The 15,064-nt window shown below is 43.3% G+C and overlaps 1 protein-coding gene across 1 annotated transcript in view; it reads right to left on the bottom strand.

Moving 5' to 3' along the window:
• ASTN2 (astrotactin 2) overlaps window positions 1-15,064 on the bottom strand; it is a 715,352-nt gene that overhangs the window by 376,224 nt on the left and 324,064 nt on the right. Inside the window, exon 12 of the mRNA XM_053473898.1 lies at window positions 3,500-3,624. Coding sequence (XP_053329873.1) covers window positions 3,500-3,624 — 125 coding nt within the window. The remainder of the gene's footprint in view (window positions 1-3,499; window positions 3,625-15,064) is intronic.

Below are 15,064 nucleotides of genomic sequence, written 5' to 3'. Positions count from 1 at the left end.
TAAAGGAAGATATGCAAAATACTCGCCTCCTGTCTTTATTAAAATTATAATTATTCGGGCACCAAGGCTAGAATAATTTCAAATTCACATGTAAACTATTTTTTTATATTTAATAAAAACTATGATTGAGAAAAGATTTTTTTGTTTTTAGTTCCTTTTTTTTTGCCAACCTGCCCCCAGTTATGCACATCTGCCCCCAGAAATGCCTTATACCCCCTTATTTGCCACTCTGCCCCCAGAAATGCCTTATACCCTCCTATATGCCACTCTGTCTCCCTGGTATGCCTCCTGACCCACTATTTGCCATTCTGCCCCCCAGATATGCCTTATACACCTCTATATGCCACTCTGATATTCCTTTTAACCCCCTATATACCACTCTGCCTCCCTGCTATTCTTTTTAACCCGCTATATGCCACTCTGCCTCCCTGATATTTCTTTTAACCCCCTATATGCTCTCTGTCTCCCTGATATTTCTTTTAACCCCATATATGCCAGTCTGCCTCCCTGATATTCTTTTAACCCCCTATATGCCACTCTGCCTCTCTATTTCTTTTATCCCCCTATATGCCACTCTGCCTCCCTGATATTCTTTTTAACCCCCTATATGCCACTCTGCCTCCAGAAAGCCCTTATACCCCCATATGCCACTCTTACCCTCCCCTAACTTACCCCCCTTGACTGGGGCTTCTATGAATGAGCATGGGTGGTCATGTGACGCCGGTGCTCCATCATAGAAGCCCGGGCAGCAGCCAAGGTTGTCTGCTCGCATCGCACGGACCTCCACCGGCTGCCGGAGAGGAGGACCCCTGCAGCGCTGCTGGGGATCTGGATCTTAGTCTTCTAGTCAGACCTTTATTTGAGGTCTGATAAGAAGACAACCTCGAATATAAGACGATGGTTATTTTTCAGAGCATTTGCTCTGAAAAAAACCGTGTCTTATAATCGAGCAAATACGGTATATAAATATTTTGATTAAGCAAGACTGGTGCAAATTGTTTGGTGGCTTTTCAGATGGAACAAGTGTTGCTGCAAGTGGCTACAAGATCAGAGGCTTAGATGAAATGGAGGGATGTTTTATTTTACTAAGAGGATTGTACATAAGGAGAACAGCTTACCAGAAAAGGTGGTAGAGGCTAGCACAGCGAGGAAATTTAAATATGTATGTGGTAGGTATATAGCTCCTGAATCTAAGAGGAGACCAAGGGCTAATTAAATTAGAGTCTTTACAGCAGGAAAAAATGTCATACTAGTATATACCCTGGCCTCTGGTTACACATATGCAGCATTCGGCAGCAGAGTTGTGGAATAGGTTACATTTGTGGCCTAGAGTACCACAGACTCAACATGTAGTGGAGTTACTAAACTGCAGCTGGTAGATGATTGTGTCCAACTTTCCCAGGAGTGTCCTCATTGGTTGGGATACTGGAAAAGACATACCTGGCCAATCCTACTCTGAGGAAGTTAGTTAACTAAAGCCCTATAAAAACTCTGCTCTCCCTTCATTCCATGCTTGAGTGTTACCAAGCTATAGTGTCTGTGTTTGTACAGTCATAATTCCCCTTGAGTCATTGTTACAACTTCTTATCCTTACTTGCACCTGCTTGACCACCCAGCTTTTGATCTTTGGCTTCCAACCTGGATTATCCTGTCTGTGTCCCGTCCCACGACCTTGGCTTGTTAACCCTGTTATACACATATCTGTTACTCGTTCCCACACTGCATTTCCTCTCTGCTGAAGAAAGGAAACTGGTGACATATTCCACGGTTGTCATGTTTTTGGTATCTTGTATGGGCACCACCATTGTGTTTGTAGGTTTTTCTCAATTTCACATTTAGTGCCAAATATAAAGAGTATTTAAACCCCTGGCTTTTACCCCACAACACCCAATCGTTGAGTAAGCGAGCCTTTACTTTGTTTTGGTGTCGTCTTGGTGTTTTTGGACTTTGGCTTGCATTTTGACCGTTACCCGGCTCGACCTCGGCTTTGTTTTGACTCAGTCTCAGGTCTACTCACCCTGGATTTAGCCTCCCGTCCTGTGATTTCTGACTGAGTTTGGCCTGGCACTCGATTCTGATTTTCTCCGTTGTTGTTCCTATTTACTCCCATGTAGTCAGTCTGTGTACATCCTGGTCTGTACATTCAGTCTGTGTACGCTAGTGGTTTGGGTGAAGCGGCCAGATGGGTGTTTCCATCGATGACAGCCCCTTTTCCTCTGAAGATTGAGCCCCGGAGTAGTCCATGACCGTTAGGACTTTGTTGTGCCCACCGGGAAGGTTGGCACAACAAAGTCCTAACGGTCATGGACTACTCCGGGGCTCAATCTTCAGAGGAAAAGGGGCTGTCATCGATGGAAACACCCATCTGGCCACTGACCTGACTCTGCATAGAGGGTCCTTTAGGACTTGGCATAACACACAACTGGGTCATAGATGAACCCCGAGAAGTCCTGATCCTGGAAGGAAGTGCAGCATGGGAACAAGTAACAGCAGTAGCGTACCTAGCGAGCGGCGGTCCGCCCCAGATGCCGCTCATCGAGAGTGCCACGGGCTAGGGTGACCACATGTCCCGGATCCCCGGCAACCACTCGGCGCCCCTCAGTCTCCTTTGCGAGGCCTCTAACTCCGTCGCGGTGCCGGCATGTCATGCTGAGCGTCGAAATATGACGTCATATTTCGGTGCTCAGCAGTGAAGCGGCAGAGCAGGAAGCAGCGGCAGAGCAGGAAGCAGCGGCAGACCAGGAAGACGGAGGTGGTGGGAACCGCAGGACTTCTGGATGGTAAGTCCAAAACCTTTAACTACAAAGGGGGAGAGGGTAGATAGTGAGAAGGGAGGGAGATGGGGGTAGTTAGAGGTGGGTAGATAGTGAGAAGGGAGGGAGAGGGGGGTAGATAGTGAGAAGGGAGGGAGAGGGTAGGTAGTGAGAAGGGAGAAAGGGAGGGGAGTAGATAGATACATGCTTGGAATACATTTGCCCTTCAAGCTACATGCTTACTTGCCTTAACACAAAAAAATGCTTTCAAAACACAAGCTCTCTCCCCTTCCTCTTTATCTCTTTCTTTTCTCTATATCTCTCCCCTTTCCCTATATCTCTCCCCTTTCCCATTATCTCTCCCCGTCTCTCTTTTGTCATTATCTCTCCCCTTTCTCATTATTTGTTCCATTTCCATGTATCTACATTTTCTCTCTCTCTCTTTATCTCTCGCTGTCATTTCTGTACGCGTGACTTCAGTATTGAGCGCTGAGGTATCCCTGTGCTCAGTATCAATCGTCGGCGCACATCGCAAGGGAGCACTGAAACAAAAGCATCTGGGAACAGACAAACGCGTTATCCTGCAATTTGGAAATGTAAAAAAAAAAAACCTGAAACATTTTATGAACTCCAGTAGTAGTTCATAATATATTGAGCATTGTGTAGCAAGCCCACGTTAGCAATAGAATATAAAATAAAATAGTATTATTGACACTAAAGTGGCTTAGTTTCCCTCTATTGCTTACCAGTAAGTGACTGTAAATCAGGCTGCGGTTCAGAAAGTATTCCTCTGCACTGCTCTTCTACAGGAAGAGGTATTGCCAACAACCCATCTGCTAGTTGTGGAAAGTCCTTAATGAAGTTATTCTCCCTATGACAAACCAGAGACAAAGCATAATAGAATCAAAGAAAATGTGAGGCCTAGTAAAAAAGTTCTTAGACATTGTGTCATACAGAACATAGAAACATAGAGAATTGTGGCAGAAAAGAAAAATTGGGCTCATCTAGCATGTACATTTTTCCTCAATAAAAAACGTCCTTACATTACAGCTTGTAATGACTTACCTGAATGGCTTAAGTAATGTCGTGTCACCCTGTGATCAGTAAAATATAAAAACTTGAAATATTAAAAATGCAAAAATAGTTTAAAAAAAACAAAACTGTAATAATATTTAAAAATGATTAAGACTCCCCCAAAGATGTGTCCATGACATTATAAGGGGAACCATCCAGTTCTAAGAAAATGTAATAATAAATACATATAGGAGGGTATAAGGCATATCAGGGAGGCAGGGTGTCATATAGGGGGTATATGTGCATAACTGGTTGGCAAATAAAAGGAAATAAAAACACTGTTTTGTTCCACTGAATACAATGGAACTTTTTCATCTAAACATTTTTGCAGTAGCAACTGTTTTGATTCCAAAATCAAAGGAGGGAGGCTGACATTAGCCTTTTTTAATTTAAAAAAAAACTCTGCTGCTGTGGACTACTCTTCCAATGATGCTCAGCCAGCATTATGGTGGGCACCTGGCTGGCTAAGAATCATAGGAATTTTAGTTCACAGCTAGCATCTGCAGCTTTACTGCACTTCCCATGCAGTAAGCACTTCCCATGACGCTCAGCCAGCATCATGGAAATACTGTGTCTGGCAGAGCCTTATGGGAATTCAATGCAATGTGTTGGTTATTTTTAATATGCATGACTTTGCTGACAAAAATGAAGCGTGTTTTAGGTGGCGATGCAAGCGCGATATTTTAAAGTGCAATTGCTTGTATTGGTAAATTCCGCGAGATTTACTCTTTTGCACTTTTTGCAGATTTTTTCTGGAAGATGATGTCTTGGGGGACATTGTCTCTCAATCTAACCTTTATGCCCAGCAGTTCTGCGCAGATAGCCCTAATTCTTTTTTTGGCAAAGCAGCCATGGACCCTCATTTCTTAAATTCTAGTCACTCACTATGATAATGGGCATAAATAAAACGCCCTCCATCTGCTTCTTTCTGAAGCACCAGCCCCATATGTAGTACCTCATTTACACCCAGTCTATGGGTAGGCAAAAGTATGAAATTATCCTTCACTTCCTGCAGTTTAGCATCAACAGCCTGTGCACACCCCCACCTTGACAGGCTGCATACAATCCACCCATATTACCCACCTTGCTAGGAGATAGAATTCTGTCTATGTTTTAAAACATAACCTTTAATGATAGGTATACTACAATAATAGATTACCCAAATTAGTTCACTGCAGTCCCTATCCTGAAAGGGTTAATCGCGGCAGACAGGACTAATGCTATTTTTCTCTTTCCTCCTCAGTATATAGTGGCATTCCAGGCTGACACAACCCCACACCAAGGAGTAGATATTCTATTTAGCCTGTCTGACCCTCATTTATTTGCTGGGCTGCCTAGACAAGAAAAAAAATAAATGACTCAACACAGCTTCAGCTATGTTTCCGCAGGGGATTCCTGAGAGAGAACGTACTCCCAGTTAGGGCTTTAACCACTTAAGGACTAGGCTGTTTTTATTTTTTGTACCCTTCATGACCAAGGCTGTTTTAACACTTTTGCGGTGCTTGTGTTTAGCTGTAATTTTCTCCTCACCACACAAGTTATATATTGTTTTTTTTTTTTTTCAGGAAGAGAAATGCTTTCTTCAGATACCATTTTGTTTATCATATCGTCTAATTTCCTATAAAAAAAAATATGATGAAAAATGTAAAATAAACCCTCTTTTTCTCACTTTTATTTGAAAAGCCTTTTACTCATCCAAAAAAGCTAATAAAAAAAACTGCTGAATAGTTTCTACTATTTGTCCTGAGTTAAGAAATACACAATTGTTTTTATTTTTGTTTGTTTTTTTCTGCAAGTTATTGGGCAGTAAGTACAAGTAGAGTTTTGCTATTTCAAAACCAATTATTTTTCAAATCTGGTCATTCTACCCCATGTGTTATTTCGGAAATATTTAAAGCCGGCCAATGCAATTTACCCCATGAAACCCTATATTTTTGAAAGCTAGACATCCCAAGGAATTTCAAATGCTGGTATTTTAACCATTTCCGTGCACTAATTCTACTACCACCCTTTGTCAAACATTGTGGCACAAAAATTGCACTTCAGGTATGAATTTACAGCTCCTTGTATACGTCACTGTCAAACAATACCCCAACAATACCCCAATATGTATACAAAAGGTAGGCCTCGTATTATACATTTGTATTATTTGAGCCTGTGACTAGCTTAGCGCACCGACATTTTTTCTTTTCCCTGTTTGCACATATTTGAGGTTGTTGGCTCCTCATTAGTCTGGTTGCAGCTTGCTATCCAGGGGTTAATCGGGAGGAGGTTTAATTGCACCTCCCCTAACACATTAATAAGGTTTTGGTAGCAGTATAAACTGCTTTGTGTGCCCACTATGTAGGAGGTGAGAGTAGGTTCTCACCCTATTGAGAGTGTGCCTTGACGTGGCGGGTGAGCTTAATTATGCTTTGGCCAATTCATATAACCAAAACCTCTCATTTATATTATGTTTATATATTTGTTGCCAACTTTATTAGGGTAAGAAGCGCAGACAGTTTTTGTTTTTTGTATACATTGTACAGCCAATACACTGTTTTTGCAGCATGCTTACACCTGTTTGGTAGGCCTCGTATTATACATTTGTATTATTTGAGCCTGTGACTAGCTTAGCGCACCGACATTTTTTCAATACCCCAATATGTGTTCAGCAACATCTCCTGAGTACAGTGATAGCCCCCATTAGCCTCCATTAGGGCGACCACATGTCCCGGATTGCATTTTTTTTTTTTGACGCGGACGAGAGACGCCCCTCTGCGAGGTCTCTAGTTCAGTCGCGGTACCGGCATGCCATGCTGAGTGCCAGTAAATTATGTTATATTCCGGCGCTCAGCAGTGAAGCAGCGTGCACCGCGGCAGAGCAGGGAGGCCTTGTGCTCCCACCGCAGGACTTCTGGAAGGTAAGTGAACTACAAAGGGGGAGAGGGTAGATAATGAGAAGGGGAGGAGAGGGTAGATAATGAGAAGGGGAGGAGAGGGGGTAGCTAATGAGAAGGAAAGATGTCAGGCTCCACCCTACCAGCCCGGACCATGCAATCTTTATTTACTGTCATGTGTTTCTGCAACCACTAGTGGCCACTCTTCCCTCTTAATTACTTAAATCAGCTGAGCCATGTTACCTGAGAGGAGGCCTGCCTTTATATATCTGCTCAGCCCCTCAGACAGAGCCTATTGCTTTACTGTGTGTTTGGGCCCTGATTGTGTTAAACAATCAGTTAAGGCAGCAGGCTCCAAAGCTTAAGCCAGAGTAATTTATTGATCTAGTAAAAGGAAAATGCCTGCAACTATCAACTTTGCGTCTGTTAAGGACAGGAGACGAAGGAATTCAATCAATATTGAAGTTCCTGAGAGAGAGAGAAGGAAGAAAAAGGAACAAAGAATGTTGTAGAGGATTACTATTCATATGTATAATCCATGCGTGTCTGATGAAGCTATCATAGCCTGGCTATATCGCTATTGCAATGAAGTATCTAGCCCACAGAAGGTACAGAATGCGATGGGTATTTGGAACGGTAAGGGGAGGTTCCTTGTGCAGTTAAAAGAGCACAAGGAAGGGGTCGGTGGAATAGTGCATTCCTCCCCAGAGTTTGTCCATAGGTAGCAACAGAGATGCCATCCCGGCAGTCCTGCTGGACGGCCTGGGAAATTAAATCCAGTTCTAAGTAGGCCCTCTTCTACAGCTGACCTGAAGGAGCCTGTAATGGTGATGCCGCCACTGGATGATCCTGCAGTGCTGGTTGCAGTGGCATCAGTAACCTCAAGTGATCAGATAAAGGAACAGGTTGTTTCGGGTCCAATGGATCCCTCCCCAGTGGTGGGTCCTGCGGATCCCAATGTGTTTTTAAATCCCTGTGCAGGTCCTTTTACCAGCCATGAGAGTCGCATTCCTGTTAGAGACCCTGAGAGCAATCCTGACAGAGGTGGAAAGTCCAGCAGTCCAGTAGCGAGATCTCGCCATTAAGTCCAGAACAAGCTGTTGTAGAGGAGACCGCCCAACCCCAACTATCCATTAACCCTGTGCATACGATTGCTCTGATGGAAGCGGATGTGGAGTATCCAGCTGGTCCTATGCCCAAGAGGGGGAGGTCTGACAGTGATTGCTGTTTGGCACCCCTTCTGGGGGCTGATGTGGAGGTACTGGGAGACAAGGAGGAGGAGGAATCCAAAGTAGAGTTTTTTTGGGAGCCCTGGAGATGACGCAGTTGAATCATCAAAGCGGAAGTCAGAGCAAGGAGACCTTCCGGAGCTGTCCGGAAGCTGCCTCGGAACATACAGAGCTGTGCAGGTGTTGCTGGGATGGGACTTTCTCTGTCTAATCCTTTTTTCATCATGGATTACAGCAGCGTATCAGAAATTTCAGACTCTGAAGGTGAGAGAGACTTTGATAAAATACACTAATGCTCTCACACTGGATCTCACTGTTGCCTCACTTAATGTGAGGACTATGAGGAGCCCAGTCAGAAGGGCTGCTTTGTTTGCATATTTACTGACTCTAAATGCAGACATTATTTTCTTACAGGAGTGTGCAATAGATCATGGACATTTAAAGAAGGACTGGCCCAGTGGGCCCTCTTACTGGCCCGGGTCAAATTATAGTAAAGCTGCTGGGGTTGGGATCCTTTCTAAGAACAAACATGCAGCTTTACATTCTATTATTGAGATTGCTCCCAGGAGAGCAATTTTAAAGGTTTTAATGTGCATCTTGTGCATATGAATGTATATGCTTCACCAGTTAAGAATGAAAGAATAGAATTTTTAGAGCATATCTCCTACTTTGCCACAGGTTCTTTCTCTCTAATAGTTGGAGGTGATTTTAATTGTATACTACCGGGCGAAAATATAAGTGGAGGGGGTGAGAACCAGAAGGTAGATAACATTTCTAAGCTGGTGAGAAGTTTTATAATTGATTTTAAATTGAAAGATGCTTGGAGGCATTTAAAACCCCTATGACCCCGGATATGCATGGTCTGGCAGCCGGGTCAGCTCCCGCATAGATTTTATGTTGTCCTCTGCTGGTTTTAATCTCCAGGACATGTTTTTAGAAGATAATGCATTCTCAGACCATAAGCTTTTAAAAACTAGCTTTTTAATTCCTTATGAATCAAAAACTGGGAATGGTCTGTGGAAACTCCGAACAAATACGTAATAATTTTAAGGTTTAATATGGGCCATGGCGGCATCAGAATTTTTTGGATTGGTGGGAAATCATCAAGTCCAAGATTTTTTTTTTTATGTTGCTGGCAAGAGGAGGAAAAAAGAGAGCAAACAAGTTTTGAAAGATCTTAATGTGCATTTTTAAACTCTTTTTAAGTTAAAAGAGGCTGGTGTAAGCAATACTGACAAACTGATTTTTAAGTTAAAGAAGGAGATTAAAAAGGTTTTAGATTTTAAAGGTAAAGAAATAATTTTTAATGCCTGGGTAAAGCACTTGGAGGAAGGGGAGAAGTGCTCTTGCTTCTTTTTTTAAACAAACATCTCAAAAGAGAGACCTAATTTTAGAAATGGAAGGCCAGTCCTCCATTGCGGGCATTTTAAACATGTCACAAGAGTTTTACCAAAACCTTTTTAATGAGAAAGTCATAGATCGTTGACTTTTTCACAGATACTCTGGGGGCCATAACTAATGTTTTAGAATCTGATGATCAAGCGGGTTTAAGCAGAAAGCTGTTGTTAACTGAATTGCATGATGCAATGAAAAGCTTTTCTGCTGGTAAGTCCCCAGGAGCTGATGGAATCCCTATTAATAATTGTTAACCTTGTTTGCATGCACCTACCCAGAATCCCTTGTGGTTGTGGCAGCACCATGAGATTTCTGAGGGAAAAACAAGCATGAGTGTTTAATAATACATCTACTACATATATATATAGTATATGTAGTTTACAGTGTGATTGCTAACCATCAGTGGAACTATTCAGTTACAAATAAAATGGGAGACCGCCTCTGTTCACTCAGGAGGCCCCCCTCCACCGCACGACCACCGCCACAGCAGCCACCACGAAGGAAAGGGACACTCCCCTCCACCACACCACCGCCGCAGCAGCCGCCACGGATGAGAGGGAGACCTCCCTCCACTGCACGTTCACTGCCGCAGTTCTCTGAAGAGCCGTGCTGGAGAAGGAGACCTCCTTCTGCGCAGCAACCTGCTTTGGCGCCCAAACTGCAGGTCTATATGATGAGAGATTACGGCACACACAAGATGGCTGCCAATCCTGATACCGGAAGTGACATTGTACTGTTTTGGCGGCAAATCTGAAATCTGCACTTCTGGTTCCTATATAAACCCTTCAGTCTGAAGAACCATTGCCTTCTGATGGTCATCTATGCCATGTGCTAGTCCTCAGAGTGCGTTTATATATTTCTGTTCTTCGTGTTTGACCTCCGCTTGTTCCTCGACTACGTTGTTCTCTGGCATGCTGACCTTGGCGTGTTTACCCGTTTATCCTGTCTTCCGGAATCAAGACCTCGGCTTGTTGAACTTACAGTACCAGTGGGTCCTACCTGACTCCCGTGTCAGATGGATACGAAAATCCTAAGGAAGTAAGACAGGTTGGGCAGGAGACTCACCTAGATATCCATGAAAAATTGTATGAAAGGACAGAGAGGCAAGAAAATCCTTGATATCTAGATCTTCCATGTGATATGTAAAATTAACCCTCTTGAGCCAGGCAGATACAAGTGGGGCATTAGCCTGATTCCAAAATCTTGGGATAGTAGCCTTCGCTGCATTTATTAAGTGTATAGTCAGGGATCTTTTATAGGTTCCCGTTAGGAGATAGTACAGTGTAACAGCATACATTCTGAGGTAGACGAGAAGTCAGGATCGTCCACCGCTCAAATTACATCTATCACAACCTCCCATAATGGTTTTATCACAGGGCGACTGCATACTGCTCCCTTCCCCCCCCCGGGGGGAAGTCTAGATTAACACCTTGACTGCTAAAGATGGCATGGTATCGTCGCTAGCGGTCCCAGTCAGGTGCTAATGACGGCACCATGCCGTCGCTAGCACTACCCTACCTTGATGGAGGTCTGTGGACCTCCATCACCACCTACCCCGCCGATCTGCCCCTCACACTGAAGGACATCACTGGGGCCACCCGATCCACCCGGTGACGTCACGCGCAATGATGCGATGACGTCATCGCGCAACTTTATTAACAACTGACAATTGTCCGTTAAAGAGGTATGGGGGCATGCTGCTTAGATGCCTGTATTTGGGGGTCTCTAAAGGCTGATAAATAAAGATCAAAATTGCCTAGAGACCCCCAAATTAAATTATCTAAGCATAAACTAGTTTAACTTTAAAAAAAAAAAAAAAAGTTTAAGTATTCTAGCTAAATGATCACTGTGGTAGCCAATATTACCACAGTGATCATATAGCTATGAAAAGTCACATTCCCTTTTTAAAAATGGCCGATACTAAATTTTAATCCCATGATCCCTTTGATCATGGGGTTAAATTTAGCCAATGGTTCCCACCACCGCATTCTGGACCAGTCAGGATCCATCAGATCCTGAGGGGCACTGCCTTTCGACTGATCCGTGACCTCACGCGCCAGACACCCCTGACCTTTCAGCTAATTTTTGTGCACCACCAAATTAAACACTACACAGCCACTTTACTACCGGACCCCCAGATTACGAGGAAGTTAAGTAATCTTGAAAAAACTGTGTATTTTAACTAAGGAACCAGCCCACTTGCTATCTCACCTCTATGCATTGGTACTGGAGGAAAAGAGCAAAACGAAACCCTGAGCCTTTGGGAGAAGGATCTCGCGATTGAATTTAGGCCCCCTTATCCGCCTCGCTCACTTTTAACGGATTGCAATGTAACTCAGAGATACAAAGTGGATTGAATTTGCAGCCCTGAGTCCCAAAAGCCCCTCACAGAAGCTGAACTGACAAGCTACAAGCAAGGTACTGTGAAATCCTGCCAATCTTCATGAAACCCCACTTTTAATTGCCCAGAGATTCCATCCTGTTTGCCTATTAATTTAATTCAAATATTCCACTATACACAGGGGATATACCTTGGAATTATACAGATTCCTCAGAGAATTACAAGGCCTGTTAAATTGGTAAACTTTTAGTTTCAGTTCTACAGCCACCATTTGTCTATCTGTGCTATCTGCATTTGCATTCAAATCTTCAAAGCCCTTTCACAACTCCTGCTGCTTTGATTTAACACCTATCCTGGATTCCAATGTATGCAACTAACAACCCCCCAGAGACTGATCTCTAGAACATTAACCCCCTCATTGCTATGATATCCTACTCACCAAACTTTCTGCCCTCCACAACCTGCAAAGATCCATTGTAACCTACATACCTGGCTTAAATCACTTGGCATCCTTCGGAAAACTATCAGGGGCTGTCGGGGAGGTGCTAAATTTCGTAGACTGAAATATTCCTCTACAAATGACCCATCACCCAACGACCTGCCTTCACAGAAAGAGACCTACCCAATTGCAGTGGTCCAGAGTAGGAAACAGCAGGTGCAAAAAGATAGACCAATAAATAGCCGCTGCCTAATTCCCATCTCAAAGCAGGTTGCTATAAATCTGCAAGAAAATCTGAACTCTGCAGCCAGCCCCATCAGAGTCGTCCTATGCAATAGCAAACCAGGAATAATGGAGCGCATACACATGTGGGAAGAAAAAAACAAATCTAATGGTGTAGTATTATTAATAAAAAAATATTGTTATAGTGTGTAAGTTACACTCACAAAGGGACTGGATAAAGCAGGCTCATCGAAATGTAGTATTCTATAAAAACAAGCATAAACCAGGATGGTGCAGTATCTTCTATCAACTGATCTTAAAAGATCAAAATGCATTTACGATTCAGAAGTAGCACAACTCAGCGAGTATTGTGCAAAAGTAAATAGAAATCAAACATCCGGTATATGATAAAAGTGTTTCCAATTTAGAGAATAATTCCTGGTTTGCTGTTGTATACACTGTGAGGAAGAGTGTCTGTTGGTAGCTGCTCTCATTGTGGGAAGTACTTATATTTTTGTTATTTATATCCACACGTGGTATTTTGTTTTTTGTTTTGTATCGTCCTGTGCAATGCCAGATCAATAAAAAACAAGTCTGCTACCATTGCCAATCTTATTGGATCAGTGGAGCTTGCTTGCATTACTGAAACTTGGCTGGATGAAAACGCAGGGCCAATCTTGGAAGCAGCAGTCCCAAGCAATTATTCAGTGCACCACTGCCCTAGATTAGACCGCAAGGGTGGAGGAGTGGCAATCTGCATCAAATCCTCTTTAAATCCTAGGCCACTCTCAGTTAATACAACAAAGCATTTTGAATGCATAGCTGCCAGCATCTCCACTGTGAAAGGGTTCAGGATTCTACTGATATACAGGCCACCTGGCGATGGGAAGGGATTCATAGAGGAACTTGCAGATCTTGTGACAGGGCTAATCCTGGAACACCCAAAATGGCTAATCCTGGGGAACTTCAATGCCTGGATTGATGACACAGCTTCCCAACTTGGGCAGGATCTCCTAAACATGATGAGTAGTTTTGGCTTCACACAAACTGTCACATCTGCCACTCATGAAAGAGGCCACATACTCGACCTGGTGTTCCAACTTGAACTTGATAGCCCTGCTGTAAAAATAAACCCAGTAGTGTGGTCAGATCATCACTGCCTAAACTTTTCCATCTCCTCAGAGCGAACCAAACTTCCCCCTCCAAGGCTAGCCAAACGTCGCTCATTAAAGGGTTTGACTTCACCAATCTTTTTATCAAACCTCGACCTAACAGAATTACTGGGCATCTGCAAAGACCCCAACCTATTAGTCCAACAGTATAATAAGAGGGTGAGTGATACCTTAAACAGCCTTGCTCCGCTTCGCATTGCACCTATAAAAACCATCCGCCATGCTCAATGGCTTGACGACACCATCAGAATGCTGAAGAAAAAAGGCCGTAAGCTTGAAAGAAGGTGGCGTAAAACAAACAACCAGGATGATAAGCGCTCCTTAACCGAGCACATTACCGACTACCAACTCACAATTTCTAAGAAAAAATCTACATTCCTGTCTCGTGAAATCAGCCTTGCACACAACAGACCGGCCCAGCTCTTTCGCATCGTAGAAAGACTCTGCAACCCATCTTGCCTGCATACCTCCAAAAATCTTACACAGTCAAAATGTGAAGATTTTGCAGCCTACTTTTCAGATAAAATTGCTTCCATCTGGTCCTCTATTTCAAAAGGACACCCAAAGGCATTACAGAAGTACAAAAACAGGGGTTCAAATTCCCCCACCCTGTGGAGAAGTTTTAACATTCTAGGCAAGGAAGAAATCATCTCAATCACAGAAAACCTGTGGGCAACCACCTGTGACTTAGATCCTGCACCTACATATCTCCTCCCTGCATGCTCAGAAACAGTAGGCCCAGTATTTACAAAAATAGTCCAATGTTCTCTGGACTCCGGAGTTTTTCCAGACCTACTGAAAGAAGCAATCGTTAAACCTCTGCTAAAAAAGCCTTCCTTAGACCCAAAATGCTTAAAGAACTATAGGCCCGTCTCCAACCTCCCGTTTCTGGGAAAAATCATTGAAAAATGTGTGTTAATGCAACTAGAGGCCCATCTGTCAAGTTATAATATATTTGATTCTTTCCAATCAGGCTTCAGAAAACGCCATAGCAACAGATCTTTTCAACAGATGCTTAGCAGATCTCTTAGAATGGATGCAAGCTAGCTGGTTAAAGGTAAATCCTGATAAAACAGAAGTCCTGTTGATCAGAGGACAAAAGATAACTCGGCCGATCCTAGGAAATACTAACACAACTGGCATAGAATTCGGGGGTTCAGAGCTACTCAGGTCAAGTGAAGTGCGAAATCTCGGAGTACTCCTTGACAATGGTTTGTCACTTAAACATCAAATCTCTGCTGCAACAAAATCTGCCTTCTTCCATTTGAGGAATATAGCCAGGATAAAGCACCTAATCCCACCAGAGGATACTGCCACCCTAATCCATGCATTTGTGACATCTCGTCTGGATTATTGCAATGCTCTGTATGAAGGCCTCCCAGAAAAAGATCTTCACAAACTGCAGTTGGCTCAGAACGCAGCAGCCAGACTATTAACAAATCAACCCCGCTCTTGCCATATTACGCCTATTTTATGGTCTCTCCATTGGCTTCCTATCAAATGGAGAATTCACTTTAAGATAGGTGTGTTGTCATTTAAAGCCATAAAGGACCAGGGACC

This window comes from Spea bombifrons, chromosome 8 (genome assembly GCF_027358695.1).
Source record: "Spea bombifrons isolate aSpeBom1 chromosome 8, aSpeBom1.2.pri, whole genome shotgun sequence".
Lineage (NCBI taxonomy): Eukaryota > Metazoa > Chordata > Amphibia > Anura > Pelobatidae > Spea > Spea bombifrons.
The sequence above is the reverse complement of the archived record's forward strand: the minus strand, read 5'-3'. Positions and strand labels throughout refer to the sequence as shown.